Consider the following 18,494-nt stretch of genomic DNA (forward strand, 5'->3'; position numbering starts at 1 on the left):
GACCCGTATTGATCATACAAATCTATCATGAGAAGTTACCCAGTGAGAGTGAGTTATTGTAATTCTGAATGTACTCATCGTGTTTCTCACTTCTACAGAAGCATCCTCAGTGAGCTGTATTGTGCGAGAAAATGACACCCTCGCCCACATCACTCTCCATTCCATAGAGGGAAACAACCCTATCCAGCCAAACCCAGAAGGACGCAGGCGCTTACACAACTTTTCTCAGACAGTCGAGAAAATCCAAAAGTGGGCTTTGGGCTTACCTTAAATAGGAATGGAATCTACCACTACGAGATGGTCATAATAAGGACATTGTTGTTTGAGCAGGGGGTGTGCAGTCAGTATAAATGAGGATGGTGGAGGAAGAGGAGTGGTGACTGAAGGGAGGTGGTGCATAATAAGTGCACGAGCTACACAAAGCTCAGGCTCCACGGGCCTCGCCATGGCTCCCGGGGATGCTCTGCAGCCAGCAGGCGGATGACCTGAGGTCAGGCCTGGGCCTGTCCCTTTGTGCATTTGGTGTGATTTCAAATTCAAACTAAGTTCCATACCATTAGGAGTTTTCACGGCATGCAGTTCCAGAGTGCAAATGGCTTGCATATGTGCAGTTTTTACAGGCGGAAGGCAAGACCATACATCTCTCCCACACTGGGTGTGTGCCTCCTAGTGGACAGTTGTATGCAAGAGGCGGCGAAGGGCTCCCTCAGGATCCCCCAATGTGGGAATGGTCCCCTGAGACTTGTGCTTCATGTGCCTGGGGCCCAGAGTTGGGTGGGGGGTTGCTGGTGGGAGGTGAGAAACAAGTTCTGGCTGCCATCAGGCCAGCTTCCCACTGCGCTCACCTGGGAGGTGGATGCCCACAGGCAGGATGCTCTGGGCTACTGTTGCACAGTCCTGCATGAGATATTTATTCAGCCCACAAGATTTGATAGATCTCTTGGGAGTTCGTCTAGGCTATTATCTCTGTTTAAACATTAATTCTCAATAAATGCCTGAAAGCTCTTTTGAAAGCAACCTATCTGAAGGTCTGAACTGCCCGGTACCAGCAGGAACCAATGCCCAGGAGAGGGTCAGAGCACATGTGCTCTGGTGGTTGTCAAATCTCTCACCATCCATCATAAGCCCTCTGAACACTCCTGCTGAAATCGGCCCTTTGAACATCCTCTAACCCCTGGGAAGGCACCCGGACCCACATTTACCTCACCAGTAGCATATGACAATAACATTAAATGGCTCTACAGCAGAGGAAGACGAAAGTTAAAGTAGCAAATCCAACCAATGGCCTTCCCATAGCTCACAGAACCCCTGAGCAGAAGCTGAGCAGGGAAGAAATGGTGTGTAGTTTCAGGGTGTCTGGAGGTGCCACCATTTCTCCCCATTTGATGTCAGAGAGGCCTTACAGAAAAATAAGGCAACAGCTCTTCTTAAGGAGATTCTGTATATTTGAAATTAGACACAATGACAGGTTTCACTCAAATATAGTTTTAGAATATAGTCTGATATGACAAAGTAGGGATTTTTTAAAGGCTAACATTTTATTTCCTTGCTGGAGATCAGTAGTTAAAGAAGGACAAATTCCTCTTACCCAGGAGGAATTGCATTGCTTTAATTTAGCAATGTGAGGTAAGGCCTGCCAGTGCCAGGGAGGACTTAGGCACCTGCTCTGAGGGCGGGCAGTTGGAGCGAGTCTCACCCATTGGGGGGACAGCCTTGGCTGCATTCAGAACCCACCTGCTGAGGTGGCGCCTCCACCACTTGGGCACTAGCATGTGGATGAGCTAGAGTTCTCCATCAAACCAACACAAATCTTGCAGATGTTGCTGTTACCAAAGAGGCACTAAACGTCATGGAAAACACAAGGGCTTGGAACTGGATAGAGCAGGAATGGAACCCTGGCCCTGCCTCTCAGGGCTGTGTGACTTCACTCAAGTCCCTAAGCTCTCTGGGCCTCAGATTCTTCAGTCAACATAAGGAGTATAATAATACCCCCCTCCATGGGCTGTTTGAAGTAGAGAGTGAGGTGAAGCACACAGAAGGTGCATAGTTACTGCAAAGCCCAACTTAGATACTAGTGATCAGTGTTTCCTTTATTTGTGGTCACAGCAAAACGCCCATGGAGACTGTGGTAACCAGGTGGGAGAGTGACAAGTGCCCTTCCCCTGTGGTTATCGGTGTATTAATAGAACATATTGAATCTGGTGATGGGTAGAAGGAAACTCACTAATTTCACAAAGCATGAAGGAGTTGTGCCTAAAATGAGTGACCGCTGTCAGGTACAAAAGACACAGCATTAAGCCAGGTGGCTGCCACTGTGGTCGATTTTCTGATTTCTTTTTTTTTTTTTTTTTGACACAGAGTCTTGCTCTGTCGCCCAGGCTGGAGTGCAATGGTGCAATCTCGGCCCACTGCAACCTCCACCTCCCGGGTTCAAGCGATTCTCCCACCTTAGCCTCCCATGTAGCTGGGACTACAGGCTCCCGCCAACACGCCCAGCTAATTTTTTTTTTTTGTATTTTTAGTAGAGACGGGGTTTCACCATGTTGACCAGGCTGGTCTTGAACTCCTGACCTCAATGATCCACCCGCCTCGGCCTCCCAAAGTGCTGGGATTACAGGCATGAGCCACTGCGCCCGGCCTGATTTTCTGATTTCAAAGATGTTTTTCCCAGTCCATTGTGAAGCACAACCCAAGAAGGTCACCTGTCTATTGTTGCTCTTCCACTGCACAGCTGAGAGAGACCGAAGCTGACAGACACTCAGCTGGGAAGGCCTGGCCTCCAAATTGGCTCCCAGTAACTGGAGGGGAGCTAGAGGGCTGAATTCCTGCAGTTATCACCGCCCTGAGGCTCTCTCTACAGCCTCTGCACACTGAGAACCCAAAAGAAAAAAACCACTAACCAAATCAAAGAAAATGGAACCTAGTTAGTGCCTCAATGCTCCTGGACTTCAGTGCTGATGTAGTAGATGATAAAGTTGACTTGAAGTCTGAGATGCTGCTGCCCCTGTCCAGACCTTCTCCTCTAATAACAAGGATTTTCTGAGGGAAATCACATCAGGGCACTCGGGGATGGTTCCCCAAATGCCCTGCGTGGCAGTTATCTGACTATATTCAAACTTAATTTTGTTCCTCGTATGAATCCCATGAACAAATGATTAATTTTCATTTGGCTTATGCTATGCAACACGCAGATATGCATGACACACACGACAGAAACACATGTTCACACGTGTAATGCAGGCACACACATGGATTTGAATTAAGCACGGCCTCTAGTGAATTATCTATTTTTTAAGGTAGTGAACAGACTTCATATGGAACAGAATAGATTAAATTTCCAGGGAAATTTAAAAATACAAATATATGCATCATTTCACAATGGCATGTTGTTTAGGGAAGTCTAGCCCCAAAATGTGTGGCACCTGAAATGGAATCTGGTGTTTATGGAATGGACCACGGAGGTCACAGATATCCTCACATCCTAGTACAGGATCTGCTTTCACTAAGTGTATGAACAAACGGAAGGATAAGGCAGGATGCCCCTAGAATACTTTCCAGTGTGTGCCCCAGGGCTCCCCTAGGTGAGCGGAGGGCTCCAGGCTCCCCATCGTGTCTGTCTGGGGCTGTGCTCATGGGCACTTGGCCCTGTGCAGGAGGAATGTCTATGTGCAGGAAGCAGCCGCCCTGGCTGGGGCTCTGCCCCCTGCTGCTGTCCCCCAGTCTGCCCTGTCTGCCTCCAGGGACCCCTCTGCCTTCACAGCCCTGGAAGCCCTGCATCCAGCAGCCCATGCCCGTGCTCTCTCCCAAGGGCGGGGCCTGCCCTTCAGCTCCTTGCTGTCAGTTCACACAGAATCACGGACACTGCAGCTTACAGACGAACCCCCTGTGAGGCATTCATTCCGCAACGGCAGGGCCTGACCACACTCAGATCACCCAAATCCATCTGTGGAAAACCACAACTATGAGAAGAGCCTTCCTTCTGCTGAGCCCACTGAGCCTTCTTCAAAGTCTACCCTGGGCTCCATCCTGGCCTGCCCTCCAAGCAGGGGGCGCAGTCCTCAGGCCCTGCCCCTGCTCCTGATGCCCCCACCCAGGGGGGCTCCTTGGCTTCAGCCCCTGCCCCCCAGGCTCAGTCCAGCTGGGACGCTGGTCTCAGCCCACCCAGCTCTGCTTGACTTGGTGGGTGCAGTGAGGGCCGGGACTGAGAAAGGTTGAAGCAACTCCATTTCCCCTACTGCCCATTTTTGCCAAATATGGACACCTGCCTGCAGCATCTCCCGTCTGGTGCCAAAGAGCATGGAATGATTTGTGCACTGATAGTTATTTGGGGTACGTGAGCTCCTCGTATAAGACCCCTCTCTCGGACACCCCGAAGCTCAATTTGAAGGCCTGAGCCACCCAGTTCGACCTTCTCATGCCCAGGCAAGCCTAGCATGGGGCCCCCAGGCCTGAACAGGTGTCCTGTTCAGAGAGCTCTTCTACCAGGATGGTACCAGCATTGTGAAAGGTGAATGGGGACAGCCTTCAGAGTGCCACCGTTTCCTTAAAATGGCCTATCACAGGTAAGCCTTGATATGTTTGATATGCTATCAGTTAGACTCTGCATCAAACCAACAAACTGCAGCATACCACCGTTGGTCAGTGTGAGGCCAGTACTGAGGCTCATCAATTGGAACAGATCTTGGATGGAGTGGGTGCCTTTGCCCCCTTCCTTCCTCATCCAAGCAAGGGTGTGGTGACAATGACCTGACCGGGCTTTAATGCCAGCTCTGTCTGCTCAGCAGACCTGGGGTGCTGAGCTCTGACCAGCCTGGGTGGCCCAACCCACAAGAACTGCGGTTTCAGAGCTGGGTCTTCGGGAAGGGGTGGGGGCTTTGGGAGTGGCAGCTCCCCGCCTCCCACCACCCCAAGCCAGAGAATGGGGCAAACTTGTACGCATGGCTTATCTCTAAATTACCAATCTGCTTTGGACCAGACTCATCTCTACAGTATAGAGTTAAGAGTTATTGCTTCTATGACAGGTGTTCCAGAAGCCCTGGTGGCTTTAAAGTCTGAGAAACACGGGTTGGCAACTTGGGTTTCTGGGTCTGTGGGGGCGTCCTCCTGCAGGATACAGGCACCCCGCAGGCATGGACCACCCGGGCCGGCATGGTTCCTGCAGGCGACTGGAAGCATTCCGGGGCTGTGTTCTACTCTACGGCATCAGGCATGAAAGGCATGCAAGGGTCGCGAGGGGAGCACACAGGGTCGTTTCCAAAGGGCCACAGCATGGCCAAGCAGGGGCTGAGGTGGGTGTGGGGCTTGTCTTCATTTTTGGTACGAGTAAACAGGCAGCACCTGTAACTGGTGCACTATTTACAAAGCCTCTTCGATAAATAATTTAGAGAGAATCCTACCCGAATGGCTCTAACATTTGTACATGAATATTGTACATGATTAAAAATAAATAAGGCAATATAATACAGTTTTCTCACAAATAAAAAGGAAGTTGTTTTTCACCAAACCCCAGGGAACATTATGGCTAAACACAGTTCCTGAACTCCCAGGAAGTGGCTGGGGTTTGGAGTTGCTGATGATGGAGATGTTTGCCCCTGAAGTGGAGACCTTGCCAAGTCTGCCATGGGGTCCTTTCCAGAACAGTCGTGAGCCCAGAGAAGGCAGCATGGTCCCCGCGACAGCTTCCTCTTGCTGCCCTACAAGTGGCCACACCTTGGGCAGCTTCCAGGACATACATGTGTGACCTCCCGGCTCTGTGGACCCCAGGCACGGCACAGCGTGGCTGGCTCTCTTCTCAGTCTCACAGGCCAAACCAAGGTGTCACCGGACTGGGCTCCACTCATGCCTGGAGGCTCTGGGGTGAATCTGCTTCAGGCTCACTTGGGTTGTTGCCAAACTCAGCTCCTTCTGGTTGTGTGAGCGACACCCGGCTTCCTTGCTGACTTTGGCTGGAGTTGTCGAGTGGCCTGTGGTGTTGGCTCCTGGCCCCTTGTCTTTAAGCCAGCAATGATGGCACCATCTCTGTGACACTTCAAATCTTTCCTGGCTCTCCTGCCTCCCTCAGCCATTCCAAGGGGCCACTGAGCCCACCCAGATAATCCAAGTTCCCCTCCCATCCTTAGATCCCTAACCGTAATTCCACCTGCAATGTCCCCTTTGCTGTGTGACAGCACCTGGCCACATGGCTTAGAACTGGGGCATGGACACCTTTGGGGTTCACTCCTCCGTCTACCCACTACCTGGATGACCGAAGGTGGGCAGCGGCACTGGGGGCAACAGGGTTGGCTGTGCCAGGGGCTCTGCACCCTTCTCAACAGCTCGTGGGTCAAGGACAGCACCACGATGAGCTGGAGGAGCCAGGGCGGCTGCACTCACCACCACCACACTACGCCCTCACAGGCTCCCTATGGCTCCTGTCTGAACTGACTGCTTCAAGTCCGGCTGGGATAGACAGATGAGGATGAGAAAATCCTAGTGGAAAGGGGACCATAAGGACAAACCATTTGTCCTGAAGAGAGGAAAGCACAGGAGCAGGGACAAGGCAGGGCCTGGAGGAGGGGTTGACAGCAGGGCCCCAGCCAGGATCTCAGCCCACAGCCGGCTCAGATGGACCCTGGGTCCTCAGGATGAGCTCAGGAGCCCTCGAAGGCAGCCTGGAGATTCCACATAAACATAAGGTCCTGCGGACACCCCAACAGCAGTGAGAGGCCCTGCAAGCACCTCCTTCTGCCCTAGGACCTCACGGGAGCCCAGCCCCCACCGGCACAAGGTGATGCCAGAACACCAGGAACATGAGCGGACAGCGACATGAGGACCACCCAAGGAAGGTGAAAGGTGCCCGAGCTCTGCCCTCAAAGTCTCCAGTGGGTCCATGGGGTCAGCCTACCTGTGAGGTCATGTGGCCTGGCCTGGGAGCTCCCTGTCATAGCCAGGGGAAGGTGCTGGAAAGGCATTGGTCAAAATCACTTGGCAAGAAGGTGTCTGGAGACCATCCTGCCTCTTGCACCATCACAGAGGCCACAGCCCTGACCAGAGAGAAAGGAGGGTGGACAGTGCTCCTGACAACCCTGTCTAGACACCTAGTCCACACCCTAAGGACAGGCAGACGGGGGCCCCTACATGCAGCCTCTACCCGCCTCCCCTGCCTGAAGCCATCCACCCTGCCCACCTCTGTCCGGACTCCTGTCTCAGCTGGAAGCACCAGGCATCATTTCACTGGCCGCCCTGCAAAGCCCTCAGGGTCTGGCCTCCCCCAGCTATGGCCCAGGCCCCTGCTGCCCCCACATGGCCACACAGCTGAGGCAGGGTCAGGCCCTCCCTGTGCAGGGGGCTGCCTCTGATGGTAGCAGCCAAGGACATCACCGACCTGTGCGGACAGGGATCAGCCTGGAGCAGGTCTCACACACAGGTCTGCACTCCAGGGAAGGAAGTCTGGGCTTCTCTCTGCTCCTATTCTGAAAGTCGGGGCCCTCAGGAAAGGGTTACAGCTGTTGAGGAGCAGTGAGGAGGTAGACCCCCAACCCTGCTGGCTTTGAGCAGAGGCAGGGCTCAGGCCTCACCTGCAGTCCACAGAAACCTCTCTGACCACATCTCAGAGCAGTGGGTCTTTAGAAGTTCCCCTACCATGGTGCCTACCCAGAAGCTTCCCTCCCATTTCTAGCCACCTTCCTCCCTGTGACCGAGATCCAAGGTTTCCATATGCCAGACCTTTGCCCACTATTTCTGGATAGTGCCTTTCCACTGGCCCTCCTGGACCCTGTCCCCCTCTTCCTTATTTTCATCTTCATTGTGACTATTTAGACATGCACGTAGGAGGTTGTCAGATGTCAACACTATCACCTGCAGTCAATTTCCCTGCAAATTACAACAGGGACACCTGCATTCACGACCATCAGCCAATTCTGAAACTTCGTCCTGGAGGGTTGGTTCTGCTGGAGAAATAGCATCTTCCATCAAGGAAATTTGCTCATGGGTGTGAGAGCCGCTCATATGCAGCGGAAGTGGAGCCTCACACTTTTGTTGCTAAATGTAAAGGATCCAAGATGCCACAGGGAAAGGAAGAAATAACACCCTTCGTCTTCTCTGAACAAACACAGTGCCGGTGCAGGATGGGGAATGTCCAGGTGTTTTAGGAGCTGGAAGCCATTGGCGGAGGGGTGGAGAATGCACAGGTGCAGCAAGAAGCCCATGCTGGCCATGGTTGTGGAGAGGGGGTCACAGGGCCCCCTGAGAACTCCAGAAGACCTGCCTCTGGCTCTTAGCAAAAAACCACGCTTGAAAGCCAGCAGCCACCACTATCCATGCAGTGAGAGGCAGCTTCTCAATTCTCCCCAAACCGTCCAGTTCAAGAGTGGACAGCTCTGTATTGTGCCTGTGGTGTGAACAACCCCAGGCCTTGGGGCCTTCCCAGAGAGGCCCGACTTCCCACTCTGGCTCTTGAAGCTGCTGCCCAGGGCTGGAGCCACCTGTATGTCAGGTCCCACCTGGGTGGGGTGGACAGGGCTGTCTCAGGGCACACTCTCACAGAGCTCCTCAGTTGCTCTGCCAGCCACACCTCAGCGGCTCTTGCTATAACCCTGGTGGATGCTCTGAAGGTCCTTACATTGATGCTGACCTGGCCAAACCTGAACAGGCCTGCTGGAAAGAAACAGTGCTCCCTATGTCACAGAGGGAAGGATGGAATAGACACCTCTCCGGGAAGGCCTGGAAGTGTGCAGAGTCGGGTGTCCTCCCCTCACCGAGTCACTGCTGTGCTGTGTCTGCTCGGTGGTTGGCCCTTGGGCCACAGGCCACGCCTGGACAATGCTCCTCCTCCACCCTGGCCAGTGGCTTCCTGCTCTGCTGGTCTGGCTGGTCCTGGCTGGAGCCACCGTGGCCTGTGTCGCCCCCGGAGCATTCCCACCCCCTGTGCACCCCAGAGGCCCATGTGGGCTCCACTAAGCCTCCTTCCCAGCTGCTGCAGGGGGCAGGTACTGGCCCGGGGAGTGTGGAGGCAGCCCAGCCCTGACTGAGACGCCAGGCATGGGGCACACCGGGGGACGTCTGCCCTGAAGGCCAGCTCTCCCATATGGACACATTTTCCGATCCAAGCCCAGGGACCTGATTTGAGAGCCGTTTCCATCAGTCCTGCCTTCTAGAAAGTATGTCAACATCTCGCCTTTGCCCTTGACACTGACTTTGCCTCGGCACACAAAGTGGTAGGGGCACCTTCTCAGCAGCCGGTGGACTTCCTCAGTCACCTGTTGATGGAGAGAAGTGAGTGTTACTCCAGGGCAATGAGGGGGACTCCTCTGGGAAGAGACCAAAACATTCCATCCTGCATCTGTTGCTGTCCACCCTGACTGCCCAACCCTGGCACTGGGATGTGGCTTTCCCAGCTCAGCCTGGCAGCCAAGGCCCCTACTCTTGCTGAAATCGCTTGGGTCACTAGGTAAAAAAGACACAGCCCCGCAAAGACAACCCAGTGGACTCAGAGAAGTCTAAGGGGCCAGCCGCAGGGCAGTTTCACTGCCTGTTCCCTTGACAATAGGAGGAGGCAACGTTCACTGAGCCAGAAAGGGTGGCCCAGGGAGCACCCAGACAGGCAGGCAGTGGGGGCAGGGCTTGTAGGGACCTAGCACCAGGGTCTGGATGTGAGCTTCCATGGTGGCTCCATGCACTCCATGCCAGAGGCTGCGTGGGACCCAGCTCCAGATGCTAGAACAGAGAAGAGCAGGATTGACTCTCTGGGTTCAGGACTCTTGGCACCTCAGCAGCCAGGGACATTTACAAGCAGGGCATACAGAATGTAGGGGGCAGAAGGTACCCCCCTCAGCTGGAAGGGGCAGCAAAGAGTACAGTCTAGGGCAAAGCGTGACTTCCAACTCACTGCTAGGGGCAGCAGCGTGGTGTCAGTGGGGGTGCAAACCAGCCAGTTCACAGGACCCCGGCGCAGCTGCCTCTGCAACCCTGAGTCAAGGGAGGGAGGGACCAGCATACGGAGGGTAGCAGGCAAACTGTCCAGAGAAAACAGAGACATTTCTTGACAGGTTCGCAACCAGTATTTTAGCTCAAAGAATTTCTGCTTCACAAAGTTTGGAAAAAGATAAAGGATGAGAAAATAGTTTCTACTAGAAACAATGAGTCCTGTGAACAGAGGACACGACTGGTATCTCTGCGTTACGTTGCAGGTGTGATCTTGGAACTTCCTCTCTTCCTCCCTGTCTACCTGGCTGCTCCTCACTCCCCCACACAGTCCATTCAAACCCTGGCATCTTTCGTTAAAAGAACTAAATCAATGCCAAGCCCACCTTCTAATGCCCAGAGCTTGGGAGGGTGGCCCCCATCAGTGTGGCAGGGGAGGGAAGCCCAAGCAGGGGAGGGAGGACAGAGGCCCTGTGAGTGCAAGGGCGATATCCTGGGCAGCCAGGAGACACCTGGCTGGGGATTGGACAGAGGCCATGAGTGAACAGTCTGTGCGTGAGGCAGGGGCAAAATAGGACAGTGGCAGGCCCAGGTCTGATTTTAGAAACTTAAAAATGCAATGTTGGTTCAGGGCAGGGGCCAGGCTGGGGTGGGCAGGATGGGGCTCCCATGAAGTTCTCCCCTGGCAAGTCCAGTTTTGGGGGAATCCTGCAGAAGGGTGCAGGGTACAGCCATTGTAAAAAAAGTACATTGTAAAAAAAAGTAAGTATATATATATATATTTACACTTCGTGCTGTATATATATACACACATATGTGTGTATATATACATATACAGCACGAAGTTCTGGAGGTGGATGGTGGTGATGGCTGCACAACCATGTGAATATATTTAATGCCACTCAACCGTACACCTAGAAAAAAGATGACAAATTCTATGTATACCTTACTGTGATAAAAGAAATTTTAACAAAGAGAATGCAGAAGTGCAGCGCTGCTCCATGGAAGCCCCATCTATGTTTTGAGCAGGAGAGGAGAGCTCCATGAATATTTTGGCCTACCTGTCCCTTAAACTGCCCCCGTGAATAGCTGCTGTCACTCGCCTGGGGACCAAGCCTTCCCTCCATGGCCTCTGGAGGCCTGCGGTTCCCAGGGAGGGTGGCTGCAGGGCTGTGCGGCCCCTCACAATCTCCATCTTAGTTGTAAAGGCTTCATCCTGGTGGTCATCAAGACCGAGTCAAGTTTCAAATTTGTTCTAAGGGAAATCCCAGAAGCCAAACCACACTCCTCTACACTGAGGAAAAGCAGAGGCTGCTGCCCTCTAAACCTTTCCATGGCTTTTAGAGGGTGTCAGCCACCATGTGTCAGCCCACCTGAGCTGCCCACAAGTTCCTCAGATGAGGTGGACACGCATAGCACCCTCCCTTCAAACACACAAGAAAGCCCTTCCTTCCTATGGCAGCTGGTGGAATCCGGAGTCCTGGGATGTGCAGAGTGAATGAGAGTCACCAGGCTGCTGGGACCAGCAGCAGGACCCAGTGACTCAGTGCTCCCACCTCTGCAACTGGTCACTCAGGAGCCAGCCCCCAAGGCTAAATGACAAACCAAACAGCAAAATCAAGATGCCCAGGCCAGGATGCCCTCCAGAGCAGACAGACTGAAATACGCAGCTCTTTCTGCCCTGCCACTTACAGGCTGCAGACTGGGGATTCAATTCTGGCCCCCTGTGCCTCAGTTTCCTCACCTGAAGAATGGGCACCCATGCCTTGGGGGTTTCTGGTGAACTGACCTGGATTCTGCCCTGGACCCCTGTGCTGTCCATCCGACTGGCCACGTTGACTGTGTTTCCCCAGATGTCGTACTGGGGCCTGCGAGCGCCAATCACTCCAGCCACCACAGGGCCAACATTGATGCCTAGAAAACAGCCAGCGCATGACCTGTCATTAGCGGGAAAAGTATAACTCACCCCACCAGGGCCACCAAATGCACCTGATGCTGCTCCTGGTGGAGAAAAGGCTGCTCCTTTCAGGGCTTTGTTTCCTGGGGTCACCTAGCACCAGGCTCCTTCTTGAAGCATCACACACAGCACCACAGAGAGGCAGCTGCCCTGCTGCACGGGCTCCCCTGGGCAAGGTCCCCTCACGACACTGTCCACTGCACTGGGGAACAGCACCGGCTGTTCAAAGAACAGCCTGATCCTAAAGAAAAGTCCCCTTTCCTGGAATAGCAGCCTCTGTGCTGAGCCCTACCAGGGGAGCCACTCAGAAGTGTGGCCTTTCAGTATCTATGATTACAGGGTATGTCTCCAAGTGCATCCTCTCTTCCAGAAAAATAGCAGCTCCGGACCTTTTCTCGGAATGTGACCTTATGGCTATTTTAGAGTATGGGCCCCAGAACTAAGCAAGATGGTGCAGACTGCTCTGAAGGGAGGAGAGGGAGTACCTTCTCTTTTTGTAGCTCAGTGTCCAACTGGCCTCTGGACAGCTGCAGACCAGCTGGACAGCATCGCAACAACCCAGGCACACTAGAACTTGAGTCATCCCTTGTGCAACTTTCCACAAAGCACTCACCCTCTCTGAGCCTGGTCTTCCTTCCCTGTAAGTAGGGCACATACCAGGCTGTGACGCCCGGCCCGTCCTTGGCAGGACAGAGAGGGACCAAGCATGCTGTCAGCTCTCCTGTTACAGCCTGCTGGCAGCCACCTCCTGCAACTGGGGCTTTCTGGCCTCGACTGAAGCCTCTTCCTATCTTCCCCTTCCACATTTGTGGACTAATTTTCCTGAGCTTGTCCTAGAAAATTCCTCTGACGTCCTGGGCAGTGGGCAGCTGGCATGGCATGGGAGGAGCCTGAGAGCAGGCGGCACAGTGGTGTGAGCTGGGGAAGGTGGGCATGGGAAACTCAGAGAAGAACCCCAAAAGACCACTTCCCAGATGGCTGGAGCTGGTGGGAGTTAGGGAGCACCCTCTGCTAACCCCAGACATCCCACCCGCATAAAGAACACTAGGCTAGCACCAGCCTGACGGGCAGAAGGGCCCCAAGAGATCCTTGTCCAGCCCCACTGCATGACCAGACGCTGAGACACAGGGCCAGGCTTGCCAGCTGGTCCTGTCATTGGAAAGTGAGGAGCAGAATTTCCCCGACCCACCATCAGATCGATTTCCAGGCACATCAGTAGCTCTGCTGACCAGAGCCCAGGGCCCAGCTGGCTCACTCTGCCCCTGCCCTCTGGCCAGGCACCATGCCTAAAGCCGAGCTTGCTTTTCAGGACAGCACAACTCCACGTGCTCTAAATGGATCACCTACCATCCTTCACATTCACACGCAGCTCCGAGGTTTGTTTTTAAGGCTACCGGATGTTTCAATTTGAAAACAACCATGAACCTCTAGTTTAACTGTATCCTGGACTAGTAAAATTTTTTTCTGGTAAACTGTCTACATCTCAAGAAAAAGTGAATTTATGATTTAAAAAAAAAACCAACAAATCATAGTTTTATAAAAGCTAGAAAGGAACTGGGGCATCCAGTGGTTTTTCCTCCTCACCACACAGGTGAGGGAAGGAGCCCAGAGAAGACACAGGGCGGCCGGAGTCCACGCAGTGGGGCTCCCGTCAAGGCCTCTTTCTGGACAGCCCATGTGGCCTCAACTATGTAGCCGTGGCTGGCGAACAGGGAAAACGGCATTTTACTTCAGCTAAGTGTGGACTTGGAGGAGCATCTGAACGTCTCCAGGACAATCAAGATTTCTAATGTGTTTCCTGAGCTAGACAATGAATCTTCAAAGTCTAAGTCACTTTCTGAAGCATCTTCACTTCCACCAGCAGCTTCCAGGGGCAACTCGGTACACAGGTCCCCATGCCCTCCTGGGTGGCACCACCGTCCTTTCTGTAAGACCAGGGCACCTCATCAGCTGATCCCACCCTAGGTGGGTGTAGGAAGGTGTTCCACATGGATGGACAGGATAGGTTTAGAGCCACGTACCAACTCGGAGGACGAAGTCGTTGTAAGACTGGTAGTTGATTTCATCCAGAACGTCAAACATTTCAATGGCAAAGTCCGCCAGCGTGCTCAGGTGGGAGGAGATGGACTTCTTAGCCTAGGCGCAAACAGACGGGGTCATTACATCTGGGGAGTGCTAGGCAAGAGGGGGCCAGGGACCAACCTGCAGTGGCCAACAGCTGCACTTTCAGAGGCAGGCACTCTGGGTGCCTGGCTATGGGCACATTTATCATTCCATTCTACAGGTAGGAGACTAAGAGAGAGGCAGGGTATTGGCCAAGCCCCAGCTCCCGAGGGGCAGAGACAGGGCCCACCCAAGGCTGCCTGCAGGAATGGGGTAGGGCAGCCCTTTTGAGTGGGAGACCAGGTGCTCAAACTCCTGCTTGGACAGCGTTGCTAATGCCCATTGCAAATGAGCAAAACAAGGACAGAGATGCATGCCAGGGAGTAGGCAATTTCCCTCCTTGAGATTGAGGCTACATCGTCATGTATGTGTGTGACAAGGTCCTTTCTGTTGTGAAACAGTACCAGTTGTAAGATCTCTAATTTTTATTTTTAAAGGGAATTTTATTAGTCCTCACAATCAGGAAACTAATGCTTTATTAAAAATTAACAGGCTTTATTTTTAGGGCAATTTTAGGTTTACAGGTAAGTTGAGCAGATTATACAGAATTGTCATATATCCCTTCTCCCCACAGTTTCTCCTATTGTTAACATCTTACCTAAGTGTGACACATTTGTTACAACTGATGAACCAATATTGATATTATTAACCAAAGTACATAATTTAATTAGGGTTCATTCTTGGTATTGTCCATTCTACGCATTCTAAATGCATGACGTATCCACTATGACCTTTTCAGACTGGTTTATGTAGCCAATTGTATTTAAGGCTTCTCCATGTCTTTTCATAACTTAATAGCTCATTTCTTCTCACTTAATAATATTCTACCTTACGGATATACCAGAATTTCTTTATCCATTCACCTACTGAAGGATACCTAGTTTGCTTCCAGTTTTTATTATGAATAAAGCTGCTGTGAATACTCATGGACATAAGTTCTCATTTCATTTGGATATATACCAAAAGTGCAATTGCTGGATCATATGGTAATATTATGTCTAACTTTGTGAGAAACTACCAAACTCTCTCCCACAGTGGGTGTCCTATATTGCATTCCCGCCAGCAATGAAGGAGAGTTTCTGTTCCTCCACATCCTCACCGGCATTTGTCTTGTCAGTGTTTTGGATTGTAGCCCTTCTAACAGGTATCTAGTGGTATTTTACTGTTGTTTTCATTTGCAAAGCCCTAAAAACATATGATGCTGAGCATCCTTTCATATGCCTATCTGTCATCTGCATCTCTTTTGGTGAGGTGCCTGTTCGAATTGTTTGCCCACTTTTTAACTGGGGTTTTTTCTCTCTTGTTGAATTGTAATGGCTCTCTGTGTACTATAGATACAAGTCCTTTATCAGATAGGTGGTTTGCAAAGATTTTCTCCTAATCTGTGACTTGACTTTTCATTCTCTTAATATTTTTCACAGAGTAGGAGTTTTTAATTTTCACGAAGTCCAACTTACCAATTTTTTCTTTCATGAATCACGCTTTTGGTGTTGTATTTAAAAAGTCATTGCCAAACTGAAGGTCATCTAGATTTTTCTTCTATGTTATCTTCTAAAAGTTTTGTAGTTTTGCATTTTACATTTAGGCTTATTATCAATTTTGAGTTAATTTTTGTGAGGGTTGTAAAGTCTGCATCTATATATATTTTTTTTTTTTTTTTTTTTTTGCATGTGGATGTCCAGTTGTTTCAGCACTGTTTGTTGAAGAGACTATCTTTTCTCCATGGTATTGCCACTGCTCCTTTGTCAAAAACCAGTTGACTGTATGTCTGTGGGTCTATTTCTGGGCTCCCTAGTTTGTTGCACTGATCTATTTGCCTATTCTTTTGCCAATACCACACTGTCTTGATTACTACAGCTTTATAAGTCTTGAAGTCGGGTAGTGTCAGTCCTCCAGCTTTGCCCTTCCGCTTCAATACTGTGTTGACTATTCTGCATCTTTTTACTTTCCATATAAACTTAGGATCATTTTGTCAACGACACAGAATATCGTGGTGGCGTTCTGATGGGACTTGTGTTAAACCTACAAATCAAATTGGGAAGAACTGCCATCCTAACAATACTGACTCTTCCTATGCAGGAACACTGACTCCCCAATTACTTAGATCCTTCATTTCTTCCATCAGAATTTTATAGTTTTGCTCCTATAGATCTTGTACATAGTTTGTTAGAGTTATACCTAGTATTTCATTTTGTGGCTACTAATATAAATGGCATTTTGTTTGTAATTGCAAATTCCAATTGTTCATTGCTGGCATACAGAGAAATGATGAGCTTTTATATATTCACTTTATATCCTGGAACCTTACTATGATTGCTTCTTAGTTCCAGGGGCTTTTTTCTGTTATTGTTGTTGTTAATTCTTTGGGATTTTCTACGTATACAGTCATGTCATCAGAAGCAGATTCCTTCTCAGTCTGTATGCCTTCTATTTTCTTTCTTGTCTTACTGCCTTCCAGTAAAATGTTGAATAGAAATGGTGACAGAGGATATTCTCGCCATGCTTCTCATCTTAGAAAGCATTTTGTTTCCCTCCATTAGGTATGTCAAGCTGTGGGTATTTTGCAAAAGTTTTTAAATCAAACTGAGGAAGTTGTCTTCTATTGCCAGTTCACTGAGAGGTTTTTTAAGAAACCGGGAATGGGTGTTAGACTTTAATAATTTTTCTGCATCAATTGATATGATTATATAATTTTTCTTCTTTATCCTGTTGATTTCATGAATTTCATGAATTCATTTTGGAATATTAAAAACTGCCTTGTATATCTGGAAAAAATCCAATGCGGTTTTAGTATATAATTCTTTTCATTCATTATTGAATTCAATGTGCTAATATTTGCTGGGGGTTTATACATCTATATTAATAAATATTGGTCTGTAATTTTCTTTTTCTATAATATCTTTGTCTGGGTCTGGTATTCAGGTAATGGTGGCCTACAGAATGAGTTAGAAAGTGTTCCTTCTGCTTCTGTCTTCTAGAAGAGATTGTAGAGAACTGGTGTAATTTCTTCCTGAAATGTTTGCTGGAATTCACTAGTGTATGCATCTCAATCTGGTGCTTTCTGTTTCAGAAGATTATTAATTATTGATTCAACTTCTTTAATGAATCTAGACCTATTCAGAATAATTATTTTTATGTATTCACAGTTCTACTGTGGAAAAGGAGAATGCAGGGCTGATGGGAGGAGAGGAGAGGGCCAAGTGGGGAGGAAGGTGGGGGCTGGTGGGGGAGGGACTGGGCTGCTGAGGAGGTGGGCCAGTGCGGGGGATAATGGAGCAGGGGCAGGGTGAGGGTTCTGGGGGGAGGTGTCTAGCAGGGCAGGGCTGGGGCTGGAGGAAGCTCCGGTGAGCAGCCTTCTGTGCTGACTTTCCCTAGGAGATTGTGTCTGGAGACAGCCAGCCACGGACAAAAACAGCACTCAAGCTGCTTCCGTAATCCAATGCAGAGGGCAAACAAACCCCAGTGTGGAAGCTACTCAGGGTCCCAGAGCAGTTTAGGGCAGAGCTGGGACCCAGTCCCCAAGCAGGCAGCGCCAGGCTGTACTCACCTTGGTCCCCGAGGTGGGCGCTAGCCCCACAGCGGCCATGTAGGTGCTCCCGATGGTCTTGATCTTCTCTATGTCCTTGTAAAAGTCTTTTTCCATGAGCTTTGTTTAAAACATAAAACTGTTAAACATGACATAACATTTGAGAAAAGTCGCTGCAGCCGTCAGCCCCCAGGAGCAACAGCAGAGCCGATGGACACATTCAGGAAAGCAACGTGTCTTCTTTGCTTTGGGCAGACAAGCTCTAGGACTACAATGGCAAGAAGAGGTGAGGAAGGACAGTACAGGACACATTCCTGTCCCCAACAGGTGAGCTTGCAGCCACCAGGAGAATCAGGTCCAACGACAAGGGGTGGTGGGGCTGCCACAGTGCCTGGCTGGCTGCCGGGGGGTACCTGGAGGCACCCACCTGTCTGCCCATCTGTAGACAAGGGCCTGGAGGTACCCACCTGCCTGCCCATCTGTAGATGAGGCTGCCCAGCCCTGGCCACTGTAGATGTCCCAGCCCTGACATTTACAACATGAGGATAAACACCCAGTCCCACCCAGTGGCCCTGGTCCCCCGCCCTAGAGTCAAGACCCCCTTCTCTCCTGTCATGGTTGGTCTGTATCCCAAAGGAGACAGAATGCCTGTGCTTCCCGGGATTTGCTTTCTCTCATTCCAGCTACAGAGAATGTGACATATTATGAGACACACTCTGCCCATGCAGCTGGATGCACCACCACAACCAGGCGGGGTCAGGATGGCGATGCACAGCCTCACCTCGTCAAAGTCGGCGATGATCTCATTGAGAAGCCGCAGACACTCCACCCCCATGTTGTTGCCGTCCAGCTCGATGTAGAAGTCGTTGAAGTTGGGGATGGAGGCGAACATGACGCCCACCTGGGAGTAGGACTGGTAGTAGAGGTCCTGGAAATTCAAAGGATGGG

At 50.8% G+C, this 18,494-nt stretch overlaps 1 protein-coding gene across 1 annotated transcript in view; it reads right to left on the minus strand.

Annotated features, from left to right (window-relative positions):
• Positions 1–2,330: 2,330 nt before the first annotated feature.
• Positions 2,331–18,494, minus strand: part of ADCY1 (adenylate cyclase 1) — a 144,957-nt gene continuing 128,793 nt past the window's right edge. Inside the window, exons 16-20 of the mRNA XM_032758145.2 lie at positions 18,328–18,474; positions 17,568–17,666; positions 13,879–13,993; positions 11,690–11,814; positions 2,331–9,236 (exon numbers count right to left, since the gene is read on the minus strand). Of these exons, the coding sequence (XP_032614036.1) occupies positions 8,934–9,236; positions 11,690–11,814; positions 13,879–13,993; positions 17,568–17,666; positions 18,328–18,474 (789 nt within the window). The 3' untranslated portion in view covers positions 2,331–8,933. The remainder of the gene's footprint in view (positions 9,237–11,689; positions 11,815–13,878; positions 13,994–17,567; positions 17,667–18,327; positions 18,475–18,494) is intronic.

Source organism: Hylobates moloch, unplaced genomic scaffold, assembly GCF_009828535.3.
Source record: "Hylobates moloch isolate HMO894 unplaced genomic scaffold, HMol_V3 SCAFFOLD_1, whole genome shotgun sequence".
Taxonomy (NCBI): Eukaryota; Metazoa; Chordata; class Mammalia; order Primates; family Hylobatidae; genus Hylobates; species Hylobates moloch.